Source organism: Orycteropus afer, unplaced genomic scaffold (genome assembly GCF_000298275.1).
Source record: "Orycteropus afer afer isolate SDZICR_OR568_19922 unplaced genomic scaffold, OryAfe1.0 scaffold00046, whole genome shotgun sequence".
NCBI lineage: Eukaryota > Metazoa > Chordata > Mammalia > Tubulidentata > Orycteropodidae > Orycteropus > Orycteropus afer.
This window is the reverse complement of record NW_006921633.1, coordinates 1168049-1184767: the sequence shown is the minus strand read 5'-3', so window position 1 is coordinate 1184767 and position 16719 is coordinate 1168049. Positions and strand designations below refer to the sequence as shown.

The 16719-nt window shown below is 44.5% G+C and overlaps 1 protein-coding gene across 1 annotated transcript in view; it reads right to left on the bottom strand.

Annotated features, from left to right (window-relative positions):
• EML6 (EMAP like 6) overlaps positions 1–16719 on the bottom strand; it is a 486366-nt gene that overhangs the window by 3510 nt on the left and 466137 nt on the right. The window contains exons 29-37 of the mRNA XM_007937992.2: positions 16451–16580; positions 13592–13690; positions 12381–12554; positions 6151–6359; positions 5133–5290; positions 4247–4361; positions 2722–2910; positions 1819–1991; positions 1239–1401 (exon numbers count right to left, since the gene is read on the bottom strand). Coding sequence (XP_007936183.1) covers positions 1239–1401; positions 1819–1991; positions 2722–2910; positions 4247–4361; positions 5133–5290; positions 6151–6359; positions 12381–12554; positions 13592–13690; positions 16451–16580 — 1410 coding nt within the window. The remainder of the gene's footprint in view (positions 1–1238; positions 1402–1818; positions 1992–2721; positions 2911–4246; positions 4362–5132; positions 5291–6150; positions 6360–12380; positions 12555–13591; positions 13691–16450; positions 16581–16719) is intronic.

The window sequence follows — 16719 nt, the reverse complement described above, 5'->3', positions numbered from 1 at the left end:
CGTGGGTATCCTTTTTCTCCAGGGTACCAAGGCCCATTGGTACAAAGACAAGGCAAGTTTTCTGACGGACAGGTGAGTTTTGAAGTGTCTACGACCTCACCCTTATTCCTCTGGGCATCTTCTAGGTGAACCTGATCATGTATCCTACCGTCAAGGGCATTTGCCAGGAGATGGCCACTGCCTACATCTCCAGCCACTTCTTTCTCTTCCATCCAGTCTTCCTGTTCAGGGAATGAGCCAAGCTCTTTCCCACCTCAGGGCCTCCTCGCACAGATGGCCTGGGACAATGTTTCCTCCCCTTCAATGGCTAACTCCTACACCTTCTTCAGACCTCAGCTGAAAAGCCACTTGCTCAGAGAGGAAGTGAGTCTAAATTCAGCTCACTGTTAGATGCTTTCACAACACCCTGTACTTTTCCTTCTTGGCACTTAATCACAAGTTATAATTATATGGTTTTTTTTTTTTGTTTTTTTTTTTTAAATAATCTCGTTAGTGCTTGTCTTCTCCATTATACAGTGTAAGTTCTATGATAGCAGGAACAGGCCCATTTTGTCCATAAATATTTAATGAATGAATGAATGAATGCTGTCTTCTTATCTTTCCCTATCGATGCCTGACTCCAGGCCAGCTTACAAATGCATACTATTTGTTTAGAATGCTAGAGAAATGGTTCTTCTATTTTCTGCTCTAAATCCCAGGGATGGCCCTCTTCCATCCTTCACCCTGTCGGTTCTGCCATGACCCTCTGACAAGCTCTTTCACTCAAGGCCTGTCATCTGGAGTATAGTTGCCAAGTATGGCGAGCCCATGCTATCCATGGAGTTTAGAAACAAAATGAGATGAATACTATAAGAAGCAAACAAAGCTTCAGTGCAACCCCAGAGAACTAGAGACAAGCTTTGAAGGGAGTTGGTGATGGGACAGTTAAAGACAATTAGGACCTATGTTTTCTGCTTTTCTTCCTGGAGAATAACTCCACTGTTTTACATTTGATCTCTTCAACTTTCCTAAATTCTCCAAGCTTCTGTTTCTTCATTTATAAAATAGGGACAGATAACAATACTTAGAGTTTCTGCTGTTTCTTCATTTATAAAGTAGGGACAGATAATAATACTTAGAGTTTCTGTGAAGACTAAATTGGCACAGTGCCAGGGTCACAGTATACACTCACTAGAAGCCATTGTTGTCATAACTATTATTATTCATTGCCCCAGATAACCAGCAAGCATGGAGCATACCTGGATGTATTTGCTATCCGCAGAAAAATCCATCTGAATGACAAAGCTTGGGATATCTTTGCAGTAGCCAATGCGGGTCAGGCTTGTGCCCTGGGTAAGGTCATAGAAGTCAACTGTGTGTTCAGAAGAACCAACGGCCAAGAATCGGTTGTCTGGGCTGATTCTAGAAAAAGCAACCCAAGAGCATGGCCCAGTCAGGCCTGAGGTCTGCTTTGGGAAGGGCCTCTCAGGCCTAAAGACAATGAGATCACACCTCACTCAAGGTGGAGTCAGCCTCTCCCTACATTCTGGACTTCAACAATCTCTCTGGAAGTAGGGAAGTCAGGAAATGGATGTATGAGGCCTTTTGTAGAATAGCACTTTCATAAGTAGTTTTTACCACACTCATATGGAAACTAGTAAAGACATATTTGAGAAGGCCTCTTTAATGTGTGAGAGGGCAAACTTTTCGAGTAGTTGGCTACTTGAAAGTGATCCACTGACAACTGAGTTCTTCATTCCAGCCACAGCCCTTCTGGAATAGGAGCCAAGCAAGGAGCATGCTGCCTTTCTCCTCCCATCCAGACCACCTGCTATGTACCTGATATCTTGGATGGCAGATTTCCGGTCTCGTTTTTTCCCCCAAACTTTCAGGCTGTTCACTAACAAGATGACAAACTCTCCATTCTTCATGCCAATGGCCACCATCTCTCCATCAGGGCTGTAAGCTGCACACCTGGCTGAGTGGCCCAGGTTTACCTTGTTCAGCAGCTTCTAGATTGATACAAAGAAATCTCACCTGAGTCCTAGGCCTCCTCAGCTAGACTCTAAGGGAAACGCTGCACCTAGTCCAGAGCAGTAGGCAGGGGCAAATGACTAAGTAGGGTAATCACAGGCTCACTTGTGCTTACTTACACATCTTTGAGGTGGTGAAAAACATGTGAAACTGTTCATTACAGATTAGTAAGTAAGCACAAGTAAGCCGTGCTTACCTTGCTTATTGGGTAATCCCAACACTGCTTATAGTAAATGTCTCTGAGTAGCTGAGCTGGACAGTACATTTTGATTACTTCTCAGTGTTCCCATTTCTAAAGAAAAGATAGCAATATTGGTCTTGGGGTTCTGGTGGTGTAGTGCCTAAGGCATTAGACTGCTAATGACAAAATTGGCGGTTCAAACCCACCAGCCATTCCTCAGAAGGAAGATGGGGCAATCTACTTCCGTAAAGATTCACAGCCTCAGAAACCCAAAGGGGGTCCCTATGAGTTGGAATTGACTTGACGGCAGTGAGTTTGGGTTTTTTTGGAGTTATACAGCTAAACAGTATATAGATTGGGAGGGTGTGAATGGGGTTTTATTATTAGGTTTCCCAACTTAATTGTTGATTTTCAGTCACCTGCTTTATGCATCTCCAGGCCATCTCTTGCTTGACCCTGACTCATCTCTCTCCCTCTGGGTCCTACTACTCTGCGATCCACTGTGGGCATTCGGACCTGTCACTCACCTTGTCAGCCAGGTCCCAGATCCGGGCTGTGCCGTCATTGCTGGCTGAGATGAAGATGTCCTTGGAGGGGTGTGTGGCCAGGCCCCAGATCTCCCCCTCCATGTGCCCATCAATCAGGATGTTGGAAGCAGCATTTTTTTCACCAACTTCAATTATTTCTCCATCTTTGGTTCCTACTAGAATTTTTCCCTGTTGCAATCAAAACACTGTTAGAGCAATTTAGGAAAATGCCTTCACTGGAGTATTAACCCCGAGGTATTTTGTTTCTAACAACTAGTCACCCATCCTAAGCAACCTTCTCCACTTCCTGGCTTTGCCTTTCTCCATCAGCTACCCGGAGCAGGGCTCAGCCCACAGCTCTCCTTCCTCCAGCCTCTGGGGGAACATTCCCAGTGATGCAGTTCCCCGAGACCAGGGCAGCCGACTTCTGTTCCTGGACCGTTCAGACTTGGAGAAAGTCCTTCCTTACTTTCATTGACCCAGATTCCACCTCCTGAAAGCTTCCCTAAGTTCTTCCTGCATCTCCCACAAGTCTAATTACCCTTCCTGATGACTGTCTTTAACTATTGAAAGAAACTATTCCCAATTTCACATTATGTGGGCTTGGAGTCCATTTTATACCCCCTTGCAATGATTATATGGAAAGCAAATCTGTAGACTGATACATATTCAAAAATATAAATATAAAATATTAAATAGAAGCTAAAAGTTTAGTTTTCAAGTGCACTGGGGAATCTCCTAGGAGAATTTTAAAAAAGAGAAAAAAAAAAGAAAAGAAAAGAAAAAAGGGAAATACACGTCAAGTCCCCACCCAGAGATTCTGATTCTGCAGCTCTGGGCAGGGCCTACGCATAGCTATTTTCCATTTGTATTTGTACATTGCCCAGTCTTCGTTCCGAGGAAGGTCGGGCAATCTACTTCCATAGTGATACCTCCTCGGAAACCCAAGGATGGGTCACTATGAGTCGGGTCTGACTTCACAGCACATAACAGCAACAACAATTGATATGCAGCCAAGGTATGATTTGAAAACCAAAGGTTTTGAGTCAGACAGTGTGGTGGCCCTTACTCTCCTCCTTACTAGCCATGTTACCTCAGGCAAATTATTTTGTATCTATGTGCCTATATTATCTATAAGGATAGAAGTTAACAGCTATAGAATGTGGCTATGTGTCAGGCATAATGCAAGGCGTTGTGCAGATATAGTGCCTGTGACCCTCATGACAACCATGGGTGCTAGACTCAGAACGGGTAAATCACCCCCTGGGTTCTTGGCCAGCTCTTACTGGTGGAGTCACAGTCTGAATCCAGTCTGTGTGACTCCACTAAGTGCTTGTCCACTATGGTATAATTCACACCTTGGAGGCTTGTTATAAGGATTAAACAAACCAGCACAGGGAAAACGCATGTCTGGGAAGGTGTTGCCAGTGCCCACTTGGACCCCTCCTCCTTTCCCTGGCCCAGCCCCAGCAGGCAGCTGGGGGTCCCATTTTTGCCCAGTGGGAGCTGTTTGGGAAGAGCTCACTTTGCCGCGGCACACGGAGCGCACACACTCCACCAGCTGTCCTGTCTCCAGCTGGAAGGCCCGGCAGCGCTTCATCTCCTGGTCCCACAGTTTTACAGCACCTCCTTCTTTGGTCCTAAAACAGATGAGGAGGCACTCAGCATGTTGCTGTTAGTTGCTGTCAAGTCAATTCTGACTCATGGTGGCTCCGCATGTGTGGGGTAGAACTGCGCATAGGGTTCTCAAGGCTGAGACCTTCAGGAAGGAGATCACCAGGCCTGTCTTCCAAGGTGCCCCTGTCTGGGTTCACATCTCCAACGTTTCAGTTAGCAGTTGAGCACTTAACTATTTTTGCCATCCTGGGACTCCTACTCAGAATGGTAGGCCCATCCTAAGACCTCCTCTAAGACCCTCAACCTGGGAGCTCAGCAGGAAGGACTTTCTTACACCTGCAATCATAACCCCCAAACCTGCCAATTTAAAGTGCATTCACATGTGACTATCTTGCAAGGAAAGAAAATAGTAATCTAGAAAAGTAGACTATGTTTTTATTAGGCCAAAACTAAGAGAATGTCTCTCCTGTCTTTACGCTTCATTTCTCCATCTTTCCTCCTCTCTTCTTACTTCTCCCAAAAGGGCGACTAAGAGTAACACTCCGTGAACGGCAGTCACCCTGCTTCAAGAGCACCTCTCCTCAGGTTTGTAACCACCAGGAAACAAACTCTCTACTTCCAACTCTTCTGGAGGTTTGAACCAGGGGCCTGATGGAGGGGTGGCAGACTCATCTATCTGATGCAGATAATTTGGGAAGAAAAATAGACATTTTCTCCAAGTTGGAGATGCTTGTGCCAGTTTCTCGCAAGACAATAAAAACCAGACAAGATTTTCCTGTGGAGATCCAGCTTACGGTCTCTCTTTGCCACCGGTTACGATGAGCCCGTCCCGCAGAGTAGTGTACATTGTGAAGACGGGGCCCGTGTGTGCCTTGGCCACCAGCCGGACCAAGAAGTGGTCCTTCCAGACGTAGACGTCCCCGTTGATGGCGCCCGTGAACGTGAGGTTGTTCTGTAAACAGAAGGACATCCTCCACACCAGGGACACACACTCAGCTCAGGAGGGTCCCTTCCCAGTCACCAGCTCGCTCTGTGGTAAGGAACCAGAGCTAGCCTGGGGGGCAGTGGGGAGACCTGGTCAATATGATCTTCTAAGCTAAGGGCTCATAACAACAACAACAACAAGATAAGGGAAGGCAGCAGAATTTGCAGAAAAACTGCAAAGAGGGCATCATTTGGCTTTGAAATTTAGTATATTTTGTTTGTTTTGGGTCTTTTACTTCCCTGCTGAGCCTGAGTCCACATTGAAGGGAACCGCCATTCTAAGAGCACTCTCTTGATAGCAGGGAGAGGTGGGGGCTCCAGCCAGACAGGACACTGTGGGGCTCATCTATGAAGTGGACAAATCCACAACTTGGAAGACCAAGGGTTGGCTGGATTCCATAAGGTCCCCAAAGGGAGTTTTCTTGGCCTGGGAAAACCCACGGCCCACTAAGGGTGATGTTGTGGGGGTTTTGTGGCCTAGGAGGGCTGGACAGAAAGGGGATCACTACCTAGTGGTGGAAATCACCCTCAGCATCATCTGGGGCTTCTAAGTCAGGCATCTGCCTGTGGAATAATGAGCCTCTTGCCCTGGGTGGGGTGTTCTAATTCTTTTCTAATTAATACTTTAAGGAAAAATTACAGTCAACTCACCCATCTGTGCCAAAGAAGGGAAACAGACACTGCAAATAAGCCAATAGGGGAGATAATGTGGCCATGGCTTTATTCTTGTTTGAAGTTTATTGGCCAACAACCCCCACCCCATGCCCACGCCTGTGCCCGTGCCCAGGGGTCAGGATCCGCTCCCGGGAAGTATCTGCAGGAACTCACAGCACCGAAGGCCACGGAGAGCATCGTCTGCATCTTGGCGGCCTCCATGGACCCAATGACCCCTTTCTTGTAAAGCAGGGCACTGCCTGCCAGGGTCCAGAACTTCATATGTTTGACCCCAACAGACACGAACTGTGTGTCTGAGTCGGGGCGAAATTCCACCACAAATATGCGCTCCAGGTGCCCCCCTCGGCTGGCAACTTTGGCACCTGTGTGGGTGACAGGGTCCAGTGAGGCATGGTCCTCCGCTCGGCCGGCTAGACTGGGGAAGCCACTTGGAAGCCATCCCTTCTGCCAGGCTCTGAGCACTCCAGTGTCCTTTCTTCCTTTAACAAAAACCCCCATAACACTATTTTTTAATTTTAATTTTTCTTGTTGATGAGAATCTACACAGCAGAACACAGACCAATTAAAAAATTTCTACATCTACAATCCAGTGATATTGATTCTAATCTTCAAGTTGTACGACTTTTCCCACCCTCCTTTTCTGAGTTGCTAACATAAACATAATAACCCATTAACATAAACTCATTGCCCCCTAAGGTTCCTATCTAATCTCTCCAGTTGCTGTTGTCAATACGATCCCACAGAGATAAAGGAGGGCATGTTCAAGGCACACATTCTTTGCTATTGCTTGGATTATGTTTTTTATTATCTCCTGGATGGGCCATCTACTTCCATAGTGATACCCCTCGGAAACTCAAGGAGGGGTCGCTATGAGTTGGGTCCGACTTGACGGCAGTGAATTGTGTTTTGGGTCTTATTTAACTTTTTCCTTAATCAAATCCCACCTTCATCATTTACTTGTAGAACAAGTTATTTAACCTCTCTGTGCCTCAATTTCCTCATCTGTAAATGGGATAAGTAATTGCTGGTGTTGGGAGCTGCAGAGTCATTTCCAACTCATAGAGACCCCATGTGACACAGAACTGCCCCATAGGGTTTTCTTGGTTGTAATCTTCACAGAGGCAGATCTCCAGGTCTTTCTCCCAAAGAGCCACGGGGTGGGTTTAAATCACCAACATTTGGTTAGCAGCTACCATTTGCACCAACAAGGTTAACTGGGAATAACAGTAGTTCCTATTTTGTAAGACTGTGGCATCAGGATTGGAAGAAGACTTATTAACAACCTGTGATATGTAGATGACACAATCTTGCTTGTTGAAAATGAAGAAGACTTGAAGCACTTACTGATGAAGATCAAAGACTACAGTCTTTAGTATGGACTACAGCTCAATACAAAGAAAACAAAAATCCTCTAAACTGGACCAATAAACAGCATCACAATACATGGAGAAAAGACAAGTTGTCAGGGATTTCATTTTACCTTGAATCACAATCAACATCCATGGAAGCGCAGTGACAAAATCAAATGGCATACTGCACTGGGCAAATCTGCTGCAAAAGACCTCTTTAGAGTGTTAAAGAGCAAAGATGTCATTTTGAAGACTAATGTGCACTTGACCCAAGACATGGTATTTCCAATAGCTTCATATTTATATGAAAGCTGGATAATGACTGAAAAAGACTGAAGAAGAATTGATGCATTTGAACTGTGGTCTTGGTGAATTAAATTACTGAAAATACCATGGACTGCCAGAAGAACAAACATCTGTCCCGGAAGAAGTGTAGCTGGAATGCTCTTTGGAAGCAAGAACGGCCAGACTTCGTTTCACCTACTTTGGTCAGGTTGTCAGAAGGTCCCTGAAGAAGGATATTATGCTTGGTAGAGTGAAGGGAGCAAAAGAGGGGAAGACTCTCAATGAGATGGATTGACACGGTGGCCGCACCGATGTGCCCAGGCAGAGCAAGTATTGTGAGGATGGTGCAGGACCAGGCAGTGTTCGTTCTGTTGTACATGTGGTCGCTATGAATTGGAGCTGACTCGACAGCACCTACAAACAACATTTTATAAGATTTTGTGAAGAATAAGAGAATTCATATAAGTGAAGCCCTTGAAATAGGAAGATGTTCAGCCAGCATGCTCCTTGGAAGCAAGGATGGTGAGACTTTGTCTCATGTACTTTGGACATGTTATCAGGAGGGACCAGTCCCTGGAGAAGGACATTGTGCTTGGTAAAGTAGTAGTAGTTGTTGTTGCTGTGTGCCGTCAAGTTGGATCCGACTCATAGAGACCCCTCCTTGGGTTTCTAAGGCAGTGTCATTACGGAAGTAGATTGCCCAACCTTCCTTCCAAGGAGTGGCGGGTGGGTTTGAACTGCCAGCCTTCTGGTTAGCAGTCAAGTGCTTTAGGCACTATGCTATCAGAGCTCCTTGGTAACGTAGAGGGTCAGCAAAAAAGAGGAAGACTCAACAAGATGGATTGACACAGTGGCTGCAACATGGGCTCCAACAGCAATGACTGTACGGATGGTGGAGGGCAGGGCAGTGTTTCTTTCTGCTGTACACAGGGTCGCTATGAGTTGGAACTGACTAGATGGCATCTAACAGCATAACAACTTAGAATAGTACTTAATACAGGGAGTATTGTATGTCTTAGTTAGTAGTAGTAGAGGTAGCCTTCTGGTTAGCAGTCAAATGTCTTAGGCACTACACCACCAGAGCTCCTACTAGTATTCTTAGCTCCTTTTAAAATATCTTAACTTCTAGTATTTTAAGCCTTATCTACATTGATCATATCATTATTTTTAGTCCTTGAGTTTTTAATTTTTATTTTAAACTTCTATTAGCTATCCTTTATATTTTCTTTTAACCTACTTTCATATATTAGGTTTGATTTCTTCTTAATCATCAATCCTCCATTTATTGTTCACTCAAATATATCTCTACCTCATAGCTTAAGTTTATTTATTTGTTTTCAAAATGAATCTTTAGTCATTTGGTGATGGGGGTTCTTAGCCCAGCTGGGCTGTAGCCATCCCTTATATACCCCCTAATGGAATCCCTTTCTAGGGGAGGCTAGGACACCCAGAATTTCTTCCCCCAGGCTGTAATCTTCTTGCTGTAGATGGAACACTTAACTTAGTGTAACAGATACCTCACTACCTAGGACTCAAGAGATTTCAGAATCCATGATCTCCAAGGACACCATAAACAAACTGAAAAGACAAACAACAGACTAAGAGAAAATATTTGCAATTCTTATAAGAGACAAATATTAATCAATAAAGAACTCCTACAAATCTCAAGTAAAAAGCAAACAACCTTCCCACCCCACCCCAGTAAAGAAGGATTTGAACAGAGGAATTTTTTTTTAAAAAAAGGAATACAAAGGGTCATTAAAGAGATGAAAAGAGGATCAATCTCACTAGTCATGAGTGTAATGCTAAATTAAACAATGAAATACACATTTCTTCTAAGTCATTGTTTTTTGTTCTTTTTCCCCCTTGCTTTAATCATGTGGGCATTTCCCGTTGTGGAGACATGTGTTTCCCTCTTTACATTGGCTTCTAGACTGCTCAGAGAAAAAATTTATAAGTGCCTAAGGCATTTGACTGCTAACCAAAAGGCGGCAGTTTAAACCCACCACCCACTCTTCAGAAGGAAGATTGGGCAATCTACTTCCATAGTGATACTGCCTTGGTTGGAAACCCAAGGAAGGATCACTATGAGTCAGATTCAACTCGATGGCAGTGAGTTTGGTTTGTTTTTGTTTTACCTACCTATTGCTGTTGAGTCAATTCCAACTCATAGAGACCCTTTAGGAGAGAGCAGAACAACCCCATAGGGTTTCCAAGGCTGTAAATCTTTACAGAAGCAGACTGCCTTATCTTTCTCCCAGGGAGTGGCTGGTGGGTTCAACCATCAACATTTTGGTTAAGAGCTGAACGCATTAACCACTATGCCACCAAAGTATCTAGGACCTAACAATAAGCATTTTATATAATAAACTCATTTTTCACTCTATTTTATTTTGTTTAGTTTTACCTACATATACCAACCCTCAAGAGTTATTAAAAAAAAAAATCCAACAAATGAGGAATGAATAATATGCTCTCTACTGTTAACAAAAATGTATATACACATCTCCCAGATATATTATTTATTTGTAAGGAGTATTTGAAGTAAAGGAAAAACCACACTGGAGAAATAAGAAAGAAGAGATGACATGACCACTCACTCAAACTCACTGCTGTCGAGTCAAATCCAACTCATAGCGACCCCTCCTTGGGTTTCTGAGGTGGTATCTCTATGGAAGTAGATTGCCTAGTCTTCCTTTGGAGGACTGGCTGGTGGGTTTGAACCTCCAGTCTTCTGGTTAGCAGTCAAATGCCTTAGGCACTATACCACCAGAGCTCCCAACGTGACCACAGTCAACTAAGAAGAGGTAGTGGTTGGTGACAGCCTGTTAGACACTATCTTTGGCTCAGAACCCTCTGTACTGACTCAAGTGCTGGCTTCAACAAAGACAGTGGGAGAAAGTTACTCAAGACAAGGCTTCTCTTCTCCCTGGGAGTTTAACCTTTTGTGACCTGTGGGACATACAGTGCCCAACTCCATGTTCCATCTCTGGGGTTTAGTGGAAAGGTGCTATCCGACTTTTAGCGCATGCTGCCATTGGCTGGGGGCCTGTATAACTGCACAAATCTGAAGAAATGGGCCTCATCCTACCAAACCCAGCACCAGAGACCCCCGAGACACATGTGTCCCATTAATTGTATCAAATATCCCTATTACCTCAAAAAAATTTTTTTCTACTTCATTCAAAATGCCTTCCATTACTAAAACCACTTGGTTTCAATTAAAAAAAAAATCAAAGCAGAAAATAACTTGGTCTTAAAAGGATTCTGCCAATCCTCCCTGTGGAGGTGAGAGTGACCAAGAGCCTGTGCCAGAGAAGATACTGCCCAGAGGGACATGGAGGAAGTGGGGAGAGTGAGCCTGAACAGAGAAAGGCAAGACTGCACTAAAGGAGGCCAATATAATAGTTTTCTTCCAGGCATAGACTTGGTTTAGGCTACTGTAGAGAGCAGAATTAGCACCACAGGAGAAAGGTGTCATGAAGCAAGTTATGCCCTACATTAGAAAGGGCTTTCTAATGAGAGCTTGCCAGAGGTGGGTGGGCTGCCTTGTGAAGTGATGAGAGACACAGCCCTAAAAGTATTCAAGTGGAGGATGGAGCTCAGCCTGTCAGCAACACTGGGAGGAATTTATTTATAGGATGAATCCTAACTGGACAATATGACTTCTCTAGTCCTTCCAATGCTAAGATGAGTCTATCACTGAAGATGGTCGATTTCTCATCTGGGGCTGAGTCTGTTCAATCAGCTGGCTTCTCAGATCAAAAGGAATGAAACTGCATCCCCAAGACATTGATCATGGGCCATGTGGACACAATCTACTCGTGAACAAGAAAGAAGATGCAGTTCCCTACTAACACTATGAATCCAGCTACCGCCTGATCGAATGCCATGAATGAATCTCACCATGAAAGTCTGCAGGCCACCAATCACTTTTTCTCACACGGAGAATCCTGTGTGCTCATGTCTTTGCATGTGATGCAGCTGAGGTGATGGGACTTGAGAAGTTCGGTTTGGAGAAGCGGCCCTCTGTGCATGCCTGGCTCGCTGTGCCCCGGATACAGGCTGTACAGCTGGAGCTAGACCTCATTAACGTTCTAACTAATTGGATTGGCTTTCGGCAAAGCAGTGCCTGATCTGAGAATCTACACAGAAGACTGCACGTCTTTGATTCTGAAATGGCTAGAAATTTAGTAGCAGCTTGTATGTGTGTGTGTATGTGTTTTGCAGGAGGGCAAAAAGACATTCTGCTACATTAAATTAAAGCAAACAATGAATTTACTTTCTATACTAAGGAAACAAAGCAAATAAAGTACATAACAAATAATAAATACCAGTAACATCAATTGTGAAAATAAATCCCCATTTCAAAAGATTTAAAATGTAAAAAAACAAAAAATATGCCTCTGAGTCCTAGCTTTTGTTATAAGTCATTGTTAGAAGGTCTTGTTATAAGACAAGATTGTAGCAGAATCCAAGGGTCACCAGAAGGAATGCTGAGGACAGGGAAGGCTGGATCAGAAGGGCAGAAATGGAGGAGGCTGCTGCCTTCTGTTTGAGGAGGGAGCTGCCAATGGTGAGGCCTTTCCCCGAATGCCTAGAGACCCTTCACTGACTGGCAGGACTTCCTCCAGGATCCCAAGAGCTCTGATTTCTGCTGACCAGGCAGCAGGGTTTACAGTGGCCTTGGCAGTGAGGCAGATCTGGGGAGGGCAGGGAGGCCAGCTCATGGTGTAGGGACAGCATTACCTTCCTGCCATCGCCAGACAGTGATGGTGTGCTCAGGGTCCACTCCTACCGACACTAGGAGCTTTCCGGTGGCACTGAAGTTGACATAATTCACTCCCTTTGAATGGAAGCACCGCAGCATGGAGAGGGTACGTTTGGTCATTGCGTCCCAGATGTGGATTGAAGGTGTTGTCCCTGAGTGTGGGAGGCACGACAGAGAGCAAGGCTGAAGAACAGCTGAGCCAGGGCAATGCACAAGCCTACTAACAAGTCTTTTTAATAAAAGTGCTTAGGGGCATTTTAGTTACTGGGCATATGAGACCTGTTGCCTGACCTGGCCAGGGGAGGGAGACCATGGAAAACACTGGCTGTGCTTTTAAAGGCAGAGACCTAGGACATTTAGCTCCAACACACACATCCATGGAGGACTTTATACAAAGGAAACTGGTGAGGTCAATGATTTGTATCTGACATTCACCCAGATACAATCAGCAAACATGATGCACTGACATGATTTTGCTGTGCAGATTCACACTACTCACGGATGGAACAGCCTTACCTGGGGTTTCCGTCATATCACCTGCATTGTGTGGGCAATGGCAATGAGAAAGCGTCAAGGGAAAACAATAGCTAAGATAAGTCATGTTTCTAACAGTGAAACACTCAACACCAGCATCAGAAAGTTCCAAATTAAATTTAAAAATGAACATGAGGTCAATGAAAACAAGCAGGAAGATATGTTTGTATAAATTGTCTTTGAAATGACAAAGTAAAATAAATAATAATAATAACAAGAAATTTTTCACAAATGTGAATCTGCTCACATTTGTCATTGGCAGTTTCCCAGGGTACAGGGGGGCCAGGCACGTGCATTTAGGGAGGTTCAGAGGAACCTATCAAACAGTGTCAAAGTATTGTCCTCTTTTTGTCAAGCACAACCACCAGGCCTTCAGACCAGGGGCTCTGTACATGACACCTAAGTTCTGAAACAATGTCACCACAAGTCCACAGGGATGAGGGCACCCATTTATTTGGATCTTCAGGCTCTGGTCTGACTTTATGGCCCCTCAGAATCAACACAAGAATTACAGACATAATCAGGGCTCAAAATTAAATAGCAATGCCAACAAGAAAGGACAATTGTCAGCGACCCACCCAGTTCCTTTCCCAACAACTCCTAATAAGTCAATGCCCCTACTCAACTGGGAGAACCTCTGGTGAGACCCTCCTACCTATCTGGCTGGTGGCCACAACATTTCTGTACTTTGGGTGCTGGTTCACCGTGAGGCAGAGGATGTCATCCGTGTGCTCCAGGTAGAAGCTCTGACTCCCTAAAAGAAGAAGGTCATGGGGAGTGAACAGTGACGCCAAGTACCTTTCAGGACAACCCCAAAGTATTAGGCAGAGTCGTTGGAAATGCCTGGGAGACAGAACACTTTTTAAAAGTTTTCATGTTTTCCAGGCCTTCAGGAAGAAGAGCTGGTATCAATTGTCACAAGCTCCACTTCAACCCTTCCCATCCTCCTGTGGGTCCAAAGTACAGTCAAAGTGCAGAAGCTTCCAGTCCAGAGTTCAAAACGATGAAGTGCATTTCCTCCTCCCCACGGCAAAGGACTGATGGCTCCTTGAGCCTTGATAACATGCTGCTCAGCACAATGGTTTCACGTAAGCATCAGAAAGACATGACTGCGGAGCAGGAAAATGGTCTACTTGGGCAACTCCCCTTTAAAAATCCCAAACCCACTGCTATTGAGTCTTTCTGACTCACAGCAACACCCATTGGGTTTCTGAGGCTGTAAATCTTTACGGAAGTAGATCATCCCATTTTCTTTCCTTGGAGGGGCTGGTGGGTTTGAACTGCTGACCTTCTGGTTAGCAGCCAAATGCTTTATCCACTATGACACCAGAGCTCCTTGATTTCCCTTTAGTCATCCTTATTTATCAAAGTGCCAGTCCCCTTGGGTGCCTAGTTGCACAGGTGATGGCTGCAGCTCCTAAAGCCCTAATTCAATGTATATCATGCAAAGTGGAAGAAAGTTTAAGAAATACTTTATCATTTATTGCAGCAAACAGGTTTGCTGACATCCAAAGTAGCTTCTATGGGCCCACCGACCTGCCCAAACACTGATTAGTGATGATAATGCTGATATACAAGGGACTAGCATATTGCCACTGAAAATGATAATATTTGGCTAGAAACTTAAGAAAATGTATAGAACATTTCAAGCCCACTCACCCCCACAAATCAACATATGCCCAGTGTCTAAATTTTGCTGCCTACATCTATATTTAAACAGCTACACAAAATTGGAAGAGGGCAGAAAAAAATTAAAAAGGTTTGATTTGGGCCTGTGGGCTCAGGACCATGGTCTTGGGGGACATCTAGCTCAATTGGCACAACACAGTACATAAAAATCTTGTTTTACATCCGACTTTGGTGAGTAGCAACTGGGGTCTTAAAGGCTTTCAAATGGCTATTTGAGATGCAACTATTGGTCTCCCCTCATCTGGAGCAAAGAATTATTGTTGTTGTTGTTCTGTGCTGTCGAGTTGGACCTGACTCATAGCGACCCCTCCTTGGGTTTCGGAGGCAGTATCATTACGGAAGTAATTGCCCAACCTTCCTTCCGAGGAGTGGCTGGTGGGTTTGAAATGCCAGCCTTCTGGTTAGCAGTCAAATGCCCTAGGCACTACACTAACAGAGCTCCTGGAGTAAAGAACAGTGAAGAAAATCAAAGTTGTATGGATACAACCAGTACAAGGGTTTGATGGACCATGGGAACCTCAGCCTTCACAATCCTAAGAGCCAAAGAACTAGACGGTGTCTGGCTACCAATGCCAACCACTTGGGAAGGGACCAAAATTGGAGATCTTGGATAGAGCAGCCTTGGAAGGAAGGCTGGGCAACCTACTTCTGTAGAGATACTGCCTCGGAAATGCAAGGAGGGGTTGCCATGAGTCGGGATTGACTCAATGGCAATGAGTTTGGTTTTTGGTTTTTTGGTTGGACAGAGTGGGAGAAAAATGTGGAATAAAATTCAAAAACACAAAAATGACCAGAATTACTGATTGGATAGGGACTGGTGGAACCCTGAGACTATGGCCCAAGTTATCCTTCGGGCTGGAACTGGCTCACTTTTGTAGACTAGCTCTCAGCCAAATAGTAGAAAGGCCTACAAGCAGAACACATACCCCAGGGAGATGCACTCACCTGGCCTCGGGAGATGCACCCCTTAGATCAATCAACCATGAGCGATCAGAAGGGCAGAATTTGCATAGAGGGAAAGCTGGACAGACAGAAATGTATAGACAAGAAGGGCACAGGGAAGGGGTAGTCACAGGGAGGAGACCTTCTTATTGTTGGGATTGTAATCGGTGCCATGAAACCAAATGTGGATGAACTGTTGAGAGTAAAATGAATCAGCTTTGTAAATTTGTACCCAAATCACATTGAATTTTTTGTTCTTTTTTTTGAGATATGAAATGAATAGGTGGTAGAGATATAGGGGTCTGTTAGATTAGTTTCTGAACATTTCTTGTTGTTGGAAATGTTTCATAACTTTCTTTTTATTTTTAATTTAAGAGCCATCCTGTCCATTACAGGGCACTTTGGGCATTTCTATTTATTGTTTAGTGGGTATAATTTTCATTATAAATATGGCTAAATAGTCAAGATAAACACAACCTGAAAATCAGAGCAGCTGAAAAATTGATCAGAATAGTTCCTTCAAGCTTTGTTCTTGGTTACAGTCTCTAAAGATAATCTCTCCACCTCCCACCCCTCTTTCTGGCTTCTCTCCATTCTTCTCAGTCTCAGAGGAGCTGATGGAACATGGACTCTCAATGATACCTCGCTCTAGGGCCTACAAGGTCAGGCTGGGCTGATGCCAGAAGGTCAGAGGGTTTTGATTCTTGGCATATGAGGCTGAGCATTTTCTAGCATAAGTGATGCCAGTCTGGAACTGCATGGAATGGCTATAAGGGGAAGAAAAGTGCTTAAGCTTTTGGGCATCTAAAGAATGGGAAAGTAAATAAGAGAGTTAAAAGTAAAACTAGTATTGGGAAGGTGGCATCCTTCCCCACTGAATTACCTGTGGAGAGGTTCTGAACAACGCCGGCTGCTGCCGTGTGGAAGATGATGTCGGCACCATCATTAAGATAATGCAGGTTATTGCGACAGTCAAATCCTCGGTAGCCAAACACATGGTCTAAAGCCAGCTCCTACATTCACAAAGAGAGACCAAGTACACCCTTAGAGGAACTAAGAACAGAGAAATAAACCAACACTGCATGAACAGCTGTGTGTTTGTGTTCCCTCAGAAACAGTTGGCTGTTGTTGGGAGCATTCCCACACTAGAAA